Source organism: Oncorhynchus mykiss, chromosome 22, assembly GCF_057628025.1.
Source record: "Oncorhynchus mykiss isolate SJ-2025 chromosome 22, ASM5762802v1, whole genome shotgun sequence".
Taxonomy (NCBI): domain Eukaryota; kingdom Metazoa; phylum Chordata; class Actinopteri; order Salmoniformes; family Salmonidae; genus Oncorhynchus; species Oncorhynchus mykiss.
This window is the reverse complement of record NC_143043.1, coordinates 5,764,091-5,783,963: the sequence shown is the minus strand read 5'-3', so window position 1 is coordinate 5,783,963 and position 19,873 is coordinate 5,764,091. Positions and strand designations below refer to the sequence as shown.

Here is a 19,873-nt window from a genome sequence, read left to right as displayed (position 1 = left end):
CTAAATGGTCCAGCACCGGATCTCCTTCTCCCCACACGGCGTTGGCCCACTCCAGGGCTTTCCCTGAGAGTCACGAGACGAGGGCGGACACCCTCTCACGGCACGAAGGAGCCGGGTGGACGTTTGCCAGCTAGAGATCTAGCTGCAATAGGAAACCCTGGCCGCGTGCAACCTTCCCGTCGTACTCCCGGGGAAGGGCGAGACGAATCCCACTGGGACCGGGTGAATGGGAGGCGAGTAGTGGAGGCCCTGGTTGTGCTGGTGGAGGCGCTGGAGGAACTCCCTGTCTCTCCCACCTGCCCATGGTTTGGATGAAGCGGTCCATGGCGCGGCCGAGATGGTGGATCATCGGCGCTTGCTCCTGGACTCGCTCCTCGACCCCTATACCAGGGGCACCTGCTCCTGCTGACTCCATATGGTGGTGTGGAATTCTGTAAGGGGTGCGTAACTGGTGGCAGGGAAGTCAGAGGCAGGAGAGCAGAACTAGATAATATCCAGAGCAGTTTAATTGCAAAACCAACGGTATAAAGAAATAACCAACATGGGTACAAAACCCGACGCTCACCAGTAAACATGTGCACAAGCACTTAGAACAAACAATTCCACACAAAGACATGGGGGGAACAGAGGGTTAAATACCCTTAATGAGGGAAATGAAAACCAGGTGTGTAGGAAAACAAGACAAAACAAATGGAAAAGTGGATTGACGATGGCTAGAAGACCGGTGACGCCGAACGCCGAATGCCGCCCGAACAAGGAGAGGAACCGACTTCGGTGGAAGTCATGACAGTAAATGACATCGTCGAGGATCTGTAGGATAGTCAGTTTTACGCGGGTATGTTTGGCAGCATGAGTGAAGGATGCTTTGTTGCGAAATAGGAAGCCGATTCTAGATTTCATTTTGGATTGGAGATGCTTAATTTGAGTCTGGAAGGAGAGTTTACAGTCTAACCAGACACCTAGGTATTTGTAGTTGTCCACATATTCTAAGTCAGAACCGTCCAGAGTAGTGATCCTGGACAGGCGGGCAGGTGCGAACAGCGACCGGTTGAAGAGCATGCATTTAGTTTTACTTGCATTTAAGAGCAGTTGGAGGCCACGGAGTTAGAGTTGTATGGCATTGCGGCTCGTCTGGAGGTTATTTAACACAGTGTCCAAAGAAGGGCCAGAAGTATACAGAATAGTGTAGTCTGCGTTGAGGTGGATCAGAGAATCACCAGCAGCAAGAGCGACATCATTGATGTATACAGAGAAGAGAGTTGGCCCGAGATTTGACCCCTGTGGCACCCCCATAGAGACTGCTAGGAGAAGTAGTTGGTGAACCAGGCGAGCAGTCATTTGAGAAACCAAGGCATTTGAGAATCCTGGCCTTGGCTAGGTCGATGAATACGGCTGCACAGTAATGTTTCTTATAGATGGCAGTTATGATATCGTTTAGGACCTTGAGCGTGGCTGAGGTGCACACCTGACCAGCTCTGAAACCAGATTTTATAGCGGAGAAGGTACGGTGGGATTCTAAATGGTCGGTGATCTGTTTGTTAATTTGGCTTTCGAAGACCTTAGAAAGGCAGGGTAGGATTGATATAGGTCTGTAGCAATTTGGGTCTAGAGTGTCTCCCCCTTTGAAGAGGGTGATGATCGCGGCAGCTTTCCAATCTTTGGGAATCTCAGACGGTACGAAAGAGAGGAAGATCAGGCCAGTAATAGTGGTTGCAACCATTTCTGCAGATAATTTTAGAGAGAGGGTCCAGATTGTCTCGCCCGGCTGATTTGTACGGGTCCAGATTTTGCAGCTCTTTCAGAACATCAGCTATCTGGATTTGGGTGAAAGATAAATGGTGGAGGCTTGGGTGAGTTGCTGTGGGGGGTACCGGGCAGTTGACCGGGATAGGGGTAGCCAGGTGGAAAGCATGGCCAGCCGTCGAGAAATGCTTTTCAAATTCTCAATTATACTGGATTTATCGGTGGTGTCAGTGTTTCCTAGCCTCAGTGCAGTGAGCAGTTGGGAGGAGGTGCTTTTCTTCTCCATGGACTTTACAGTGTCCCAGAACCTTTTTGAATTTGTGCTTCAGGATGCAAATTTCTGTTTGAAAAGCTAGCCTTAGCTTTCCTACCTCCCTGTGTATATTGGTTCCTAACTTCTCTGAAAAGTTGCATATCACGGGGGCTATTCAATGCTGATGCAGTACGCCACAGATATTTTTGTGCTTGTCAAGGACAGTCAGGTCTGGAGTGAACCAAGGGCTATATCTGTGCCTGGTTCTCCATTTTTTGAATGGAGCATGCTTATTTAAGATAGTGAGGAAGGCACTTTTAAAGGATATCCAGGCATCCTCTACTGACGGGATGAAGTCAATGTCATTCTAGGATTCCCCGGCCAGGTTTATTAGAAAGGCCTGCTCGCTGAAGTATTTTAGGGAGCGTTTGACAGCGATGAGGGGTGGTCGTTTGACCGCAGACCCATTACGGATGTAGGCAATGAGGCAGTGATCGCTGAGATCTTGGTTGAAGACAGCAGATGTGTATTTGGAGGGCAAGTTGGTTAGGATGATATCTATGAGGTTGCCCTTGTTTACGCATTTGGGGTTGTACCTGGTAGGTTCATTGATAATTTGTGTGAGATTGAGGGCATCAAGCTTAGATTGTAGGATGGCCGGGGTGTTAAGCATGTCCCAGTTTAGGTCACCTAGCAGCACAAGCTCTGAAGATAGATGGGGGGCAATCAAGTCACATATGGTGTCCAGGGCACAGCTGGGGACAGAGGGTGGTCTATAGCAAGCAGCAACGGTGAGAGACTTGTTTCTGGGAAGGTGGATTTTTAGAAGTAGAAGCTTGAATTGGTATGCCACAGACCTGGATAGTATGACGGAACTCTGCAGGATATCTCTGCAGTAGATTGCAACACCGCCCCCTTTGGCAGTTCTATCTTGTCCGAAAATGTTGTGAAGGGTTTTCTCCAGTGGTTTGAATGGAATTGGTCTGTCTGTCTGTCTGTCTGTCTGTCTGTCTGTCTGTCTGACTCTGACTCTGACTCTGACTCTGACATTGTCCTCCTCTTTCCATCTTTCTGTCTTCCAGCTTTGTTCAACTTGATTCCTGTGGGTCTCCGAGTTGTTGCGATTCAGTCTGTGAAGACAGGGTTATACATCTCCATGAACGGGGAGGGCCATCTGTACACATCAGTGAGTAACAGTCTATTCTATTCCATTTTATTCTGTTACATTCAACTGTATTTTCAGCTTCTGTAATATTTAAGGTATGAAGGAATGACACACACAGGTCATGCAAATTATAATTCAAGAAACAGTCAATATACATTACATGCAAGTGGGTATTGAGAGCATTCGGAATGTATCCAGATCCCTTGACTTATTCTGAAATGTATTAAATTGTTTTTTTTTTACCTTATCAATCTACACACAATACCCCATAATGACAAAGCAATTTTTTTTTTTTTTTTCAAATGTATAAAAAAACTAAACTGAAATATCACATTTACATAACTATTCAGACACTTTACTCAGTACTTTGTTGAAGCAACTTTGGCAGCGATTACAGCCTTCAGTCTTCTTAGATATGACGCTACATGCTTGGCACCTGCATTTGGGGAGTTTCTTCCATTCTTCTCTACAAATCCTCTCAAGCTCTGTCAGGTTGGATAGGGAGCGTTGCTGCACAGCTATTTTCAGATTAGCTATTTTCACCTCCCTGACCAAGGCCCTTCTCCCCCGATTGCTCAGTTTGGCCGGGCGGCCAGCTCTAGGAAGAGTCTTGGTGGTTCCAAACTTCTTCCATTTAAGAATTTTGGGGGCCACTGTGTTCTTGGGGACCTTCAATGTTGCAGAAATGTTTTGGTGCCCTTCCCCAGGTCTGTGCCTCGATACAATCCTGTCTTGGCTCTACGAACAGTTCCTTCGACTTGGTGTTAGCTCTGACATGCACTGTCAACTGTGGGACCTTATAAAGACAGGTGTGTGCCTTTCCAAATCATGTCCAATCAATTGAATTTACCACATTGGACTCCAATCAAATTGAAGAAACATCTCAAGGATGATTAATGGAAACAGGATGCCCCTGAGCTCAATTTTGAGTCTCATAGTAAAGGATCTGAATACTTATGTAAATAAGGTATTACTGTTTTTTATTTGGAATAAACTTGCAACAATTTTGAAAAACTTGCTGAGATTTGTTATTTTTTAAATCCATTTTAGAATATGCAACAAAATGTGGAAAAAGTCAAGGGGTCTGAATACTTTCCGAAGGCACTGTATGTCCAGCTCAGACTCCTTTGTTATCATATCACATTGCTCATTTTAGAGACCCACACACACACACACACACACACACACACACACACACACACACACACACACACATAAAAACACATAATCAAATCCCACTGTTTATTCTAAAGGGAAGATGTCGACCTTCTCTTCGTTTCCGGCATCAGAGTTAAAATCTTTTGCAGCAGAGCAACGTTGGTGTTGAGAATATTTACTGCAGTATTTCAAGGCTAATTGCTCTGCAGAGAAGATGAGAAATCCCATTGCACACGGTTTCATGCATATAGATTTATAATAATCACATCAACTAGATATTTCCGGTCCAGTGCATCAAGAAAAACAATAAATGGTGCAAAATGGAAATGGAGAGACAGTTTGTCATGCTGTGTAGAATAACATATTTATGTTTTATTGCATTGTATATATTTTATTTTAGATGCAAAATGTAAGCATGTTTTTTTCTAAATTGGAATTAAGAATTGAAGACCGTACAAAATAAAGTAAAATAAAGATTATGAGAAGGAATACAGTATTATGTGTCAATGAAGACTCATATTTTAACCTTTTACATCTGGTGCAAAGAGCCTAATGCTTTGGTGATTACTTGGGAAAAGGAAATTGATAGAAACACAATCGGGATGTATCTATATACAGCAAATAATTTACTTATCATGATATGTTAATGCTCCTGTGCAGTGAAATGAATGTTTGAGATCGTGTCTTATACAAAAAAGTTGACAAATTCCTGATACTGAGTTGCAACCCTCACTTTTGCCCTCAGAACAGCCTCAATTCGTCGGGGCATGGGCTCTACAAGGTGTTGAAAGCGTTCCACAGGGATGCTGGCCCATGTTGACTCCAATGTTTCCCACAGTTGTGTCAAGTTGGCTGGATGTCCTTTGGGTGGTGGACCATTCTTGATACACACGGGAAACTGTTGAGCGTGAAAAACCCAGCAGAGTTGCAGTTCTTGACGCAAACCGGTGCCCCTGGCACCTACTAGCATACCCTGTAACTCTTTTGTCTTGCCCATTCACCCTCTGAATGGCACCCATACACAATCCATGTCTCAATTGTCTCAATGCTTAAAATTCCTTCATTAACCTGTTTCCTCCTCTTCATCTACACTGATTGAAGTGGATTGAACAGGTGACATCAATAAATGATCGTAGCGTTCACCTGGATTCACCTGGTCAGTCTGTGTCATGGAAAGTGCATCTCAATGTTTTGTACACTCAGTGTCTACTTAGCGTAGTTGCTCTATAACCACAGGTCCCATTTTGAACCGTGTGTTCTCAAGGTAACTAGTCTGTGTAGTCATTAACTACTTTCTCTTACTCATGGCCAGTTGTAACAGACTGCAGTGTCAGTGGCCTGACTGCGGTATTGACTTTTCCTCTGTAAAATACACCATCCTCATGGCAGGCAGCCTTGAAGACGATAAAACCCCACTCCAATCACCGCCCTCTTCTCTCTTGTCTCTAAAATGCATAATGTGATATGATAACAAAGACGGTTGCGTGTCCTAGCTGGACCAATTTTGCATGTGATGTGTATTGACTGTTTCTTCATTTATTATTTGCTTGACCTGTGTGTGTCATGCTTTTATGTCCTAAATGCCACACAAGCAGAAAATACAGTTGTTCGACTAGAAATGATTAGAAACAATTATAATCAAATTGAATTAACATGATAACACTCCACCATTCCACCCACAACCCTCTTTTCCTCTCTCATCTCCACTTTTCTCTTCTCTTCCCTTCTCCATCTTCGACTACCTGTAATTTCTCTCTCTTCTCCTCTCCTCTCAGTTCCCCCTTATCTCCTCTCTCTTTTCATTTCCAATCCTAATTAGCTATATTAATCAGGATGAAGAACATCCTAACCTCGTCTCCCAGATAGGGAGATCCATCAGGATCAGTGCCCTAAAATCCCTCTCACGTCTTCCCATCCCACATAGAGCATCAGGGACACTGAAATCTCATTCCCCTTGCTGTCCTCATTCATTAAGTGCAGAGGATAAGAGGCACGGTTTTCCAGCGACAGGCAGGCAGGCATTCCGATGGAATTCCGTGACTTTATTATCACTGCTTGGCTAAAGCCATGAAGGGAATTACAGTGGAGAGGATTGACCTGGAGTCTATGGATTGTGTTTAGGGAATTTACGGTAGGGATTGGGAATGAATCTACATTATGGATGCTACACAACGCATTACATAACGTGTCTTAATAGGGCATTGGGCCACCACTAGTCTCACGTTGCCATACCTACAAAATCAAATTGTTGTCACGCCACCCTTGGAGGTAATTCTGTATTGCAATAACAGTTTATTGATCCGCTGGCTCCAAGCGGTAACGTTTTGATTGGGTGCTACATTTCAAGAACCCTCCCCAACATGCCCGTTGGGGCTATGTGTTAGTTCGTCACTGTTTTCAGACTGAGAAGGACACATTTTGCAGTTGTTTCGTATGCTAGTTTGCATCTTTGCAGAAAAAATGGAAGAGAACATGGAGGAAAAAAACAAATTCTGTTTTGTCAGAAGTGTGCTCTGTACACAAAATTGACATGAATCAAGATATTTTAATGGGGTTTTAATGTGCGATTTCCCGGCCATTCTCACACACTTGCACCTACGACACAAATCTAGTGAGCACCATTGGGGCTCCGCTCAAGCAAGGCATTTGATTGGTTTGACATGTTGCAAGGCATCACAGATTTACACCTGGTTGCCACCCCTATTTAGCTATTTTCTTGCCATGAACTTCTCCAGGCTTCCTAGGCCACCACGAGCCGCCAGAACAGCTTCAATGCGCCTTGGTATAGATTCTGCAAGTGTCTGGGACTCTGAAAGAGGGGTGCGCCACATAATTCTTCAACTAAATTCCATTTGGTGTTTTTGTTGATGGTGGTGGAAAACACTGTCTCAGGCGCCGCTCCAGAATCTCCCATAAGTGTTCAGTTGTGTTGAGATCTGGTAACTGACACACACACACACACACACACAGACACACCCTTTAAACCCTCTTTCAAAGTCACTGAGATCTCTTCTTCTTCTTCAGCCGTGGTAGACAAAATAAGGACCCTAAGCATGCTTGCCTAATTAACTCAGGAATCACACCTGTGTGGATGCATCTGCTGTTTCCTTTATTTTGGCAGTTACCTGTAAATATATAGAGGTTTATTTTTTTCATTGGTTCATTTCATCTTGTAGGCTACACATTCACAGCTAAAAGTTGGATTGCAGTGTAGGTCTACACTCATGGTGGAGACTGGTGCTTCTGGCAACCCACTGGATGAATTGATAATGATTGATGTCAGATGATGGTGAGGCAGTGGGGTGGCTAGTATGTGGACTTGATCTGCACAATTTTCTCTCTGCTCTCTTTGTTGGCTTTCACTTGCTCTCTCTCTCTCCCCCTCTGTCTTGCTCTCTCTCTCTCCACCTCTGTCTTGCTCTCTCTCTCTCCACCTCTGTCTTGCTCTCTCTCTCTCCCCCTCTGTCTTGCTCTCTCTCTCTCCCCCTCTGTCTTGCTCTCTCTCTCTCCCCCTCTGTCTTGCTCTCTCTCTCTCTCCAACTCTGTCTTGCTCTCTCTCTCTCCCCCTCTGTCTTGCTCTCTCTCTCTCCACCTCTGTCTTGCTCTCTCTCTCTCCCCCTCTGTCTTGCTCTCTCTCTCTCCACCTCTGTCTTGCTCTCTCTCTCTCCCCCTCTGTCTTGCTCTCTCTCTCTCCACCTCTGTCTCGCTCTCTCTCTCTCCACCTCTGTCTTGCTCTCTCTCTCTCCACCTCTGTCTTGCTCTCTCTCTCTCCACCTCTGTCTTGCTCTCTCTCTCTCCACCTCTGTCTTGCTCTCTCTCTCTCCCCCTCTGTCTTGCTCTCTCTCAATCCATCTTTCCTTATATCTGATTCTCCCGCCGACCCTTTATCAACATATATATTTTTGATAAGGCTTTAGTCTTAAAAAAGCAACATAGAATGTGATGTGAAATGCTTAAACACGTTGAGTGGGAATCTTCTTACGAGCTCCTTCGACAAAAACCTTCAATACATACAAATACGTTAAACCTTGTACACTGACTGTGACAAACATGAGGAGCACCTTCCTAATATTCAGTTGCAGCCCTTTTTGCCCTCAGAACAGCCTCAATTCGTCGGGGCGTGGACTCTACAAGGTGTCAAAAGCGTTCCACAGGGACTCCAATGCTTCCCACAGTTGTGTCAAGTTGGCTGGATGTCCTGTGGGTGGTGGACCATTCTTGATACACACGGGATACTGTTGAGTGTGAAAAACCCAGCAACGTTGCAGTTCTTGACAAAAACCAGTGCACCTGGCACCTACTACCAAACCCTGTTCAAAGGCATTTAAATATTTTGTCTTGCCCATTCACCCTCTGAATGTCAAACATACACAATACATGTCTCAATTGTCTCAATGCTTAAAAATCCTTATTTTACCTGTCACCTCCCCTTCATCTACACTGATTGAAGTGGATGTCACAAACAGAGCAGGTGTTCTTAATATTTTGTGTACGCAGTGTATATATTGGTGTGCAAAATAAACATGTCAAATGGGAAAATAGTGTTCCCATCCACATGGAACAGTTTAACACTGCTAGATTCGCTCCAGCATTCAGAGTGCTCTTCTGCTCAATTTGCAGCTCATTGCTGTGCTAATGGGCTTTGTGATCAGGCCCTTGCCATCCAACCAGCCACACACTCACTCACACTCAGATCTCTTGCTGTTCTCTTGCTGTTCTCTGATGTGTGAATTACTCGTATAATCCCCCCTCCTATTTTATCTCTTTTTCATCCTCTCCTGAAAGCAAGTTACAGTTGAAGTCGGACGTTTACATAGACCTTAGCCAAATACATTTCAACTCAGTTTTTCACTATTCATGACATTTTATCAGAGTAAAAATCCTCTGTCTTATGTCAGTTAGGATCATCACTTTATTTTAAGAATGTGAAATGTCCAAATAATGGTAGAGATATTATTTATTTCAGCTTTTATTTATTTCATCACATTCCCAGTGGGTCAGAAGTTTACATACACTCAATTAGTATTTGTTAGCATTTCCTTTAAATTGATTAACTTGGGTCAAACTTTTCCGGAAGCCTTCCACAAGCTTCCACAATAAGTTGGGTGAATTTTGGCCCATTCCTCCTGACAGAGATGGTGTAACTGAGTCAGGTTTGTAGGCCTCCTTGCTCGCACACGCCTTTTCCGTTCTGCCCACTCATTTTCTATAGGATTGAGGTCAGGGCTTTGTGATGGCCACAACTTTTGCCACAACTTTGGAAGTATGCTTGGGGTCATTGTCCATTTGGAAGAACCATTTGTGACCAAGCTTTAACTTCCTGACTGATGTATTGAGATGTTGCTTCAATATATCCACATTATTTTCCTACCTCATGATGCCATCTATTTTGTGAAGTGCACAAGTCCCTCCTGCAACAAATCACCCCCACAACATGATGCTGCCACCCCCTGCAAATCTCCCCCTTTTCCCTCCAAACATAACGATGGTCGTTATGGCCAAACAGTTCTATTTTTTTTCATCAGAACAGAGGACATTTCTCCAAGAAGTACGATATTTTTCCCCATGTGCAGTTGCAAACCATAGTCTGGCTTTTTTATGGCGGTTTTGGAGCAGTGACTTCTTCCTTGTTGAGCGTCCTTTCAGGTTATTTCGATATAGGACTCATTTCACTCTGGATATACAGTGGGGCAAAAGGATCTTTAATGAATTCATTTGCAAATTATGGTGGAAAATAAGTATTTGGTCAATAATAATAATAATAATAAGGTCAAACGTTTTCTGTAAGTCTTCACACACTGTTGCTGGTATTTTGGCCCATTCCTCCATGCAGATCTCCTCTAGAGCAGTGATGTTTTGGGGCTGTTGCTGAGCAACACGGACTTTCAACTCCCTCCAAAGATTTTCTATGGGGTTGAGATTTGGAGACTTGCTAGGCCACTCCAGGACCTTGAAATGCTTCTTACGAAGCCACTCCTTCGTTGCCCGGGCGGTGTGTTATGGAATCATTGTCATGCTGAAGGACCCAGCCACGTTTCATCTTCAATGCCCTTGCTGATGGAAGGAGGTTTTCACTCAAAATCTCACGATACATGGCCCTTTTCATTCTTTCCTTTACACGGATCAGTCATCCTGGTCCCTTTGCAGAAAAACAGCCCCAAAGCATAATGTTTCCACCCCCATGCTTCACAGTAGGTATGGTGTTCTTTGGATGCAACTCAGCATTCTTTGTCCTCCAAACACGACGAGTTGAGTTTTTACCAAAAAGTTATATTTTGGTTTTATCTGACATATGACATTCTCCCAATCTTCTTCTGGATCATCCAAATTCTCTCTAGCAAATTTCAGACGGGCCTGGACATGTACTGGCTTAAGCAGGGGGACACGTCTGGCACTGCAGGATTTGAGTCCCTGGCGGCGTAGTGTGTTACTGATGGTAGGCTTTGTTACTTTGGTCCCAGCTCTCTGCAGGTCATTCACTAGGTCCCCCCATGTGGTTCTGGGATTTTTGCTCACCGTTCTTGTGATCATTTTGACCCCACGGGGTGAGATCTTGCATGGAGCCCCAGATCGAGGGAGATTATCAGTGGTCTTGTATGTTTTCCATTTCCTAATAATTGCTCCCACTGTTGATTTCTTAAAACCAAGCTGCTTACCTTTTGCAGAGTCAGTCTTCCCAGCCTGGTGCAGGTCTACAATTTTGTTTCTGGTGTCCTTTGACAGCTTTTTGTTCTTGGCCATAGTGGAGTTTGGAGTGTGACTGTTTGAGGTTGTGAACAGGTGTCTTTTATACTGATAACAAGTTCAAACAGGTGCCATTAATACAGGTACACAATTGGTGGCTGACTAAATACTTTTTGCCCCACTGTAGATACTTTTGTACCTGTTTCCTCCAGCATCATCACAAAGTCCTTTGCTGCTGTTCTGGGATTGATTTGCACTTTTCGCACCAAAGGACGTTCATCTTTAGGAGACAGACCGCGTCTCCTTCCTGAGCGGTATGGCGGCTGCGTGGTCCCATGGTGTTTATACTTGCATACTATTGTTTGTACAGATGAACGTGGTACCTTCAGGCGTTTTGGAAATTGCTCCCAAGGATGAACCAGACTTGTTTAGGTCTACAATTTTGTTTCTTAGGTCTTGGTTGATTTCTTTTGATTTTCCCATGATGTCAAGCAAAGAGGCAGTGAGTTTAAAGGTAGGCCTTGAAATACATCCACAGGTACACCTCCAATCGACTCAAATTATGTCAATTAGCCTATCAGAAGCTTCTAAAGCCATGACATCATTTTCTGGAATTTTCCAAGCTGTTTAAAGGCACAGTCAACTTAGTATATGTAAACTTCTGACCCACTGGAATTGTGATACAGTGAATTATAAGTGAAATAATCTGTCTGTAAACAATTGTTGGAAAAATTACTTGTGTGATGCCCCAAGTAGATGTCCTAACCGACTTTCCAAAACTATAGTTTGTTAACAAGAAATTTGTGGAGTGGTTGAATAATGAGTTTTAATGACTCAAACCTATGTGTTTGTAAACTTCCAATTTCAACTGTGCATCTATTCCTGCCATTCACTGCACACTGTCTCTCGTTCTGAGTGTGGGAGCTCATGATCCACCTTTTCCCTCCATCTGGTGTATTTGATGATAGTGCACTTACAATCCCAGCCAATGCCTTGGAGATTGTATTCAAGCAATGGGAGAGTGTACTTTTAGCGAGCAAGATTTTAAAATGTAATGGGAAATTCTGTGAAACCTGTCTTTTTTTAAGTGTCCTTTCAACCTCTAGCGAAGCTCTTTTCTCCTCTAGTTTTAGCACGACTTCAGGTTCATGAAATCCGAGTAATGATTAATTCTTCCTCCCCTTTCACCATAATGAATCAATTATCAACACAACGACAGAGATTACGCAATTTGATGCTAAGCAGAATTCTATTTTTTGACAAATAAGAGGAATGAAAGAGTGAGTCTGGTAGGCTTTCAGATAGAGGAGCCGGAAGGCCTTTTGAGCATCCCTGGTTTTGAATCATTTTATTTTGTGTGAGAAATATTCGGCGAACAAAGTATGAGAGAATACAGATAGCATCAGAGTGACTGAGCTGCCTGGCACAAAGGACTCACCACAAAATAAAAGGAAGTTCAATCATCTCTTCCCTTTTCAATCCAGTACCTTTGTATCTAGGGCAATAAACTCCGTCTAATTTCTTCTCTTCTGTTGGGAGAGGGATGAGAGAGTTCTCCAGAATAATGAGAAGACTAGGGGGGATTTCTGTTTCTCTATCATGGCTCGCAAAACGGGGACATGTAGAAATAGGATTTATTGTATTCTCCAGATAACTGTAATGGAACTGTTTATGCAAACAGCAAACCAGACACATTTTAAACATGTACATGTTATTACTCCCAAAATACTATTACAACCCCTGACAAGCCTGGGGCAGTGTTGCATTGTTTTACTTCTATTGGTCATTGTGAAATGTTTGCGTTAGCAAACCTAAGTGGCTGAGTTTGCTCATAAGTCTCATACTTTCCTGTGTAAAGGTTATTTTCACAGCCTGTTGGTTTTCTTTAGAGATTGTCCTCTCTCCTTCAAGTCACTGTTCAGTCAGACTGTGGGCGTTGTCTTCATCTGACGCCTGCACTTGTTTGTTTGTGGCACCTTTTTACAATTCTCAAATTTACTTGCCACATCAAGGAAGTGACCCTGTCAAAATGAGATCCTTCAGAAGACCAATCTCACACAGTATTGTGGTGGAGCTGAGTGCAGAGTGGCTTTTTTTTTGGTATCATAAAGCTTAAAACGGAGACCGCGGAAGGCACCTGTAGTGCTCGATTTAGGCCAAACATGAAAGGTTGGAGGTGATGCATGGACAAACTTAGATTGCATCAATATGAATTTAAAAAATAAAGAAAAAAACTATGGGTAACTTAGGACTGGGAGTGTTTGGGGAGGAATAGAGAGCAGCATCTTATACAAGAGTCGGTAGCGTGAAACAGAGTGTTTCTTTGCGAGGATGCTGGAGACGAGTCCCTAGTGCTTTGGGTGTTTTTTATTTTGGCTCAAACTTTTCCTATTTATCATTTTTGTCTTGTTCTATCTGGTCCATGCTGCTCTCAAAGTTTCTCGCATTCTTCTCTGCAGATCCTCTCAACCTCTGCCAGGTTGGATGGGGAGCGTCGCTGCACAGCTATTTTCAGGTCTCTCCAGAGAAGTTCGATCAGGTTCAAGTCCAGGCTCTGCCTGGGCCACTCAAGGACATTGTCTTGGCTGTGTGCTTACAATCGTTGTTCTGTTAGAAGGGGAACCTTCGCCCCAGTATGAGGTCCTGAGCGGTCTGGAGCATATTTTCATCAAGGATCTCTCTGTACTTTTCTCAGCTCATCTTTCCCTTGATCCTGACTAGTCTCCCAGTCCTTGCCGCTGAAAAACATCTCCAAAGCATGATCTTGCAACCACTATGCTTCACCATAGGCATGGTGCCAGGTTTCTTCCAGACGTGATGCTTGGCATTCAGGCCAAAGAGTTCAATCTTGGTTTCATAAGACGAGAGAATCTTGTTTCTCATGATATGAGAGTCTTTAGGTGCCTTTTGGCTAACTCCAAGCGGGCTGTTATGTGTCTTTTACTGAGGAGTTGCTTCCGTCTGGCCACTCTACCATAAAGGTGTGATTGGTGGAGTGCTACAGAGATCTTTGTCCTTCTGGAAGGTTTTCCCATCTCCACAGAGGAACTCTGGAGCTCTGTCAGATTGACCATCGGGTTCTTGGTCACCTCACTGACCAAAGCCCTTCTCCCCCGATTGCTCAGTTTAGCCAGCGGGCCAGCTCTAAGAAAGAGTCTTGGTGCTTCCAAACTTCTTCCATTTAAGAATGATGGAGGCCACTGTTTTCATGGAGACCTTCATTGCTTCCCCAGATCTGTGCCTCGACACAGTCCTGTCTCGGAGCTCTACGGACAATTACTTCGACTTCATGACTTGGTTTTTGCTCTGATAAACTGACCTTATATAGACATGTCTGTGCCTTTCCAAATAATGTCCAATCAATTGAATTTACCACAGGTGGACTCCAATTAAGTTGTAGAAACATGATTTTTTATCCCACCTTTATTTAACCAGGTAGGCCAGTTGAGAACAAGTTCTCATTTACAACTGCGACCTAGCCAAGATTAAGCAAAGCAGTGCGACAAAAAAAAACACATACTTACACAGAAACAAACATACAGTCAATAACACAAAATAAAAGAAATATACAAAGATCTATGTACAGTGTGTGCAAATGTAGAAGAGTAGGGAGGCAGGCAATAAATAGGACCTAGAGGCGAAACTAATTACAATTTAGGATTAGTACTGGAGTGATAGATGTGTAGATGATGATGTTCAAGTAGAGATACTGGGGTGCAAAAGAGAAAAAGGGTAAGTAATAATATGGGATGAGGTCGTCGAGTGTGCTATTTACAGATTGGCTGTGTACAGGTACAGTGACCGGTAAGCTGCTCTGACAGCTGATGCTTAAAGCTAGAGAGGGAGATATAAGACTCAGCTTCAGAGATTTTTGCAATTCGTTCCAGTCACTGGCAGCAGAGAACTGGAAGGAAAGGCGGCCAAACTAAGTGTTGACTTTGGAGATGACCAGTGCAATATACCTGCTGGAGCGCGTGCTACGAGTGGGTGTTGCTATGGTGACCAGTGAGCTGAGATAAGGTGGGCTTTACCTAGCAAAGACTTATAGTTGACCTGGAGCCAGTGGATTTGGCAACCGATATGTAGTGAGGGCCAGCCGACGAGAGCATACAGGTCGCAGTGGTGGGTAGTATATGGGGCTTTGGTGATAAAACGGATGGCACTGTGATAGACTGTATCCAGTTTGTTAGAGTGTTGGGGGCTATTTTGTAAAGGACATCACCGAAGTCAAAGATCGGTAGGAAAGTCAGTTATACGAGGGTATGTTTGGCAGCATGAGTGAAGGATGCTTTGTTGCGAAATAGTAAGCTGATTCTAGATTTCATTTTGGATTGGAGATGCTTAATGTGAGTCTGGAAGGGGAGTTTACAGTCTAACCAGACAACTAGGTATTTGTAGTTGTCAGGGGTCAGGATGCACCTGAGCTGAATTTTGAGTCTTGTAGCAAAGGACCTGAATACTTATGGGTTATTGTATGTAGATTGATGTGGTAAAAAATGTATTGAATCCATTTTAGAATAAGTATGTAACGTAACAAAATGTGGAAAAATCAAGGGGTCTGAATACTTTCTGAATGCATCGTAATATCTAAAAGAAATAAAATCAGATCATATCATGGACATGACATTCACCTAGAAGGTTGTACTGTAGGTCATTTTCTTTACCTATCTTTAGAAGATATCATATAAAATAACTTTTCAAATCCCCTCATAAAAGATAATGATATTGAAATATGTCCCTTCTGTTTTCTCACTAGAATGACTCAAATGCATCCAAGTTATGATCTGATTTTCCTTTGATTTTAGAATCCACAGACTCACCATGGACAATACGTCCTTGTCCACCCTTAGAAGTGGTCAGCCGAATCTGACACAGTGGCCAGAAATATCCAGTCAAACTGAACAGGACCACAATCTGACACAGTGACCAGAAATATCCAGTCAAACTGAACAGGACCACAATCTGACACAGTGACCAGAAATATCCAGTCAAACTGAACAGGACCACAATCTGACACAGTGACCAGAAATATCCAGTCAAACTGAATGTCCAGTCAAACTGAATAGGACCACAATCTGACACAGTGGCCAGAAATATCCAGTCAAACTGAATAGGACCACAATCTGACACAGTGACCAGAAATATCCAGTCAAACTGAATAGGACCACAATCTGACACAGTGACCAGAAATATCCTGTCAAACTGAATAGGACCACAATCTGACACAGTACAGACACATAACACAAAAAAGTGAATGGCCTACACTAGCCAGAAACATTTGTCAGCAGTTTAAGTCAAGGCAGGATTCCCTACAATTCTAACATGACAGCAAGCAGTGGCCAGTACATAAGTTTGAACACAAGAATTGTAGTGAAAAAGAAACAAACTAAATAGATACCATTGAATAGAACAGTTGTAGTACTATTTTGCAGTCTGCACTTGTAGCACTAGCCTTTTACAGCCTAGGAAGACACTGTGTGGGTGTGTGTGTGTGTGTGTGTGTGTGTGTGTGTGTGTGTGTGTGTGTGTGTGTGTGTGTGTGTGTGTGTGTGTGTGTGTGTGTGTGTGTGTGTGACTATACTTGTGGGGACCAGAAGTCCCCACAAGAATAGTAAACCAACAAATATTTGAGCAACTGGGGACACAAATGCTGTACTCAGATAACAGCGCCCCCTGACTTCACATACCTGCACATCACCCAGAGGTGAAGAGGAAATATAGGTGCAGGTCATTATAGGACCATGTTCACAGACTTCTGCAGGTGCTTAATTACATAACTAATTTCTGCCACAGTGGACAGTCAGACAGTCAGCTCTCTCCTATCTCTAATGTAGTGTCAGTGTCAGGCAGGTCGGCGTCCACAAGGGCTAGTGGGTGACCAGCTTCGTGCAATAACCCTCTAGTAGATGCACATTGTTGCCCTCAAGTAACAGAACCCCCCCCCCCCCCCACATGTAATACATTTTCCCCCTACACATGACAATATGTGATGGCATGTCTGTAAACAATCGAATGAGGTGCAGAAGTTGTTATGATGAATCATTTGGGGGAGGGACCTTCTTTCAGGAAGCAGAGCGCACACAAAAGCATGGTGTGAGCGAAGGGTAAGATACTGTGCATTTCATTCTTTTGCAAGTTTAAACAATAAAACATATGAAATGTACTTGTGTAGGAACCTCTAAAGAACCGTATTTGATAGGTTTTGAAAATATTTCATTTGAATATATATCTTTGTTGCCTCAGGGCAACATTGTGCTGTTAGGCTACTTTTCAGGGCAATATCATACTCATGAAAGGAATGTAATTTGATGTAAAAAGATGGCCTTGGTCAATGTTTTTGCCAACATATTCTCTGACATTCACAGGCAATGAACACAGGGACATTCTATGGGCGAAAGGAGCCTAATCGAGCAGTTAGGATCATTCTCCCTGATAGTGAGCTTGAGGATTTTTTTATTTAACCTTTATTTAACTAGGCAAGTCAGTTCAAAAATCAAGTCAAAAACCTTATTTACAATGACAGCCGACCCCAGCCAAACCCAGATGACGCTGGGCCAATTGTGGACCACCTTATGGGACTCCAAATTACAACTGAATGTGATACAGCCTGGATTTGAACCAGGGACTGTAGTGATGCACTTTGTACTGAGATGCAGTGCCTTAGACCGCTGTGCCACTCTGGAGCCCTGAAGACAGTGACAACAAGGAAGAATGAACCCCAGAATCAGGTTTTAGAGGCAGTAAAATACTAGTTTATGGACAGCTTGTATGTTCTTATGTAAAGAGTGCTTGTTTCTACTATAGTTCACTTAAAGGGAAATTTTATTAATTTTCAACTTCATATTCATTATCTCCAGCACCACCCCAACATCAACAGATGTGAAAATGGCGCGGTTCGGTTTTGTAGTATAAACGATAGAGGAAGATAAGTGTTTCTACCCTTATTGCACAGCGCTGCCCTGAGACAACAACATTTCTTCTGGTTGTAGGGGGTAAAAATGATTTATACGTTATCAGAAAGCCTAAATTGTCTCAAGAAATAGGATGGAATCTTTTTTTTGTATGACAAGACAAAATGTGTGCTGTAGAAGTAATGAACAACAAGGTCAGAGGAAACCATCAGAGCTGGCCTGGCACACCGCTAGCAGGGGGCAAGACAGGGCTAAGAATATACTTTGGCTCTCAGCCACATTATTGCACTGTTATTATTAACAATGGGCCAACCTGTGTTATTATTAGTAATGGACCAATCTGTAAGGACAGACTGAGAACTCAAACTTAGTGGAGTTGTATGGTTAGCATGCCTTTAGACAAGATTTAATTGTGATTAAAACAGGGTTTAATGAAGTTATTATGGTCTATTCATTTCATGTCTCCTCCTCCATTCCTCTCTCGTTCCTTTATTCTTCTGTTTATTCTAGATAATTATCCGTGTGCAGCTGTTTTCTGAGTCACTGGTTTACAAGACACTTATTTATGACGTACAGTAAAGCAGAGCTGTGAGACTGTGTGTGTGTCCCAAACGGCGGCCTATTCCCGATATGGTGCACTACTTTCGACCAAATGGGCCCTGGCCAAAGGGAGTACACTAGGGAATATGGTGCCATTTAGAATTCAGCCACTGCATGTGCTAGGAGGAATAGTAAGGATGTGTGATGGATAGTGGAGAGAGGAGAGGGATATTGTACAATCCCTTAGCACACTCAGATCAACAGATAAAATGGCGGATAAAGAGGATATTGTCCTTTACAAAAGTAGATTTTCCAAATTCCCTTCTCTCAGAGCCTTTTGTGGTGAGCCTTGGTAGTCATGTCACGTTCTGACCTTTATTTCCTTTGTTTTGTCTTTATTTAGTATGGTCAGGGTGTGAGTTGGGGTGGGCAGTCTATGTTTGTGTTTCTATGTTTTTTCTATTTCTGTGTTTGGCCTGATATGGTTCTCAATCAGAGGCAGCTGTTTATCGTTGTCCCTGATTGAGAACCATATTTAGGTAGCCTGGGTTTCACTGTTGGTTTGTGGGTGTTTGTTTCCGTGTGTGTGTTTGTCGCCACACGGTACTGGTTCGGTTTGGTTATTTCACGTATTTGTTTATTGTTTTTGTATTTCATAGTGTTCATTGCTTTTCTTATTAAAATCGTCATGAACACTTACCACGCCGCATCTTGGTCCGATCCTCAGACGAAGAGGAGGAAATCTGCCGTTACAAGTCAATGCTGTGTGAACACTGAAACAGCCTGTGTCTTATGCTGGACCTAGAAGGGACAAACATATGACCATGATTTGGGTTTATATTATTTAAACCCCAAACTACGAATTTAAATTCACTTAATTTACAAAACACCAATTATTCTCTTGACATTGAGATTGTTTGAAATTGACCTCTTTTCACCATGATGTCCGTAGGGTCTCGTGGCTTGGTACCTCCTGAAGGGTTTCCTTGGCGCTATTGATCCCCAATCCTTCTCTGCCCCCTGTGGACAACCCAGCAATGATGGAGGCCATCCCTCCATTGATCTGTCAACCAGGGCTCAGACATTGTGGTTAGCATAAACCTTGAGGCATTTGGGACTATTAATGCAACAGGCTCTCACAGTCTCACTGCAGAATTAGACATTTATTCACGTTTATCCAAATGTCAAATTTCAAAGTTGTTCCAGACGTCAAATTTCAAAGTGATTTTGACACCCTGTGTTGACTCAACTCAGTATCGCTTCGTTTCTCCAAATGTAAATTTTAAAAGTTTTGGATTTGGTTTAAAACATTAAGTTTGAGGCACTCATTCCAAATGGTTAAGGAACAGGTGTCAAACTCATTGCACAAAGGGCTGAGTGTCTGGATTTTCACTCCTCCCTTGGCATTGATTGATGAAT

The 19,873-nt window shown here is 43.2% G+C and overlaps 1 protein-coding gene across 2 annotated transcripts in view; it reads left to right on the top strand.

Annotated features, from left to right (window-relative positions):
• Window positions 1–19,873, top strand: part of fgf14 (fibroblast growth factor 14) — a 321,509-nt gene that overhangs the window by 254,357 nt on the left and 47,279 nt on the right. For both annotated transcript variants that reach the window (XM_021578637.3, XM_021578638.3), the window contains exon 3: window positions 3,079–3,182. In XM_021578637.3, coding sequence (XP_021434312.2) covers window positions 3,079–3,182 — 104 coding nt within the window. The remainder of the gene's footprint in view (window positions 1–3,078; window positions 3,183–19,873) is intronic.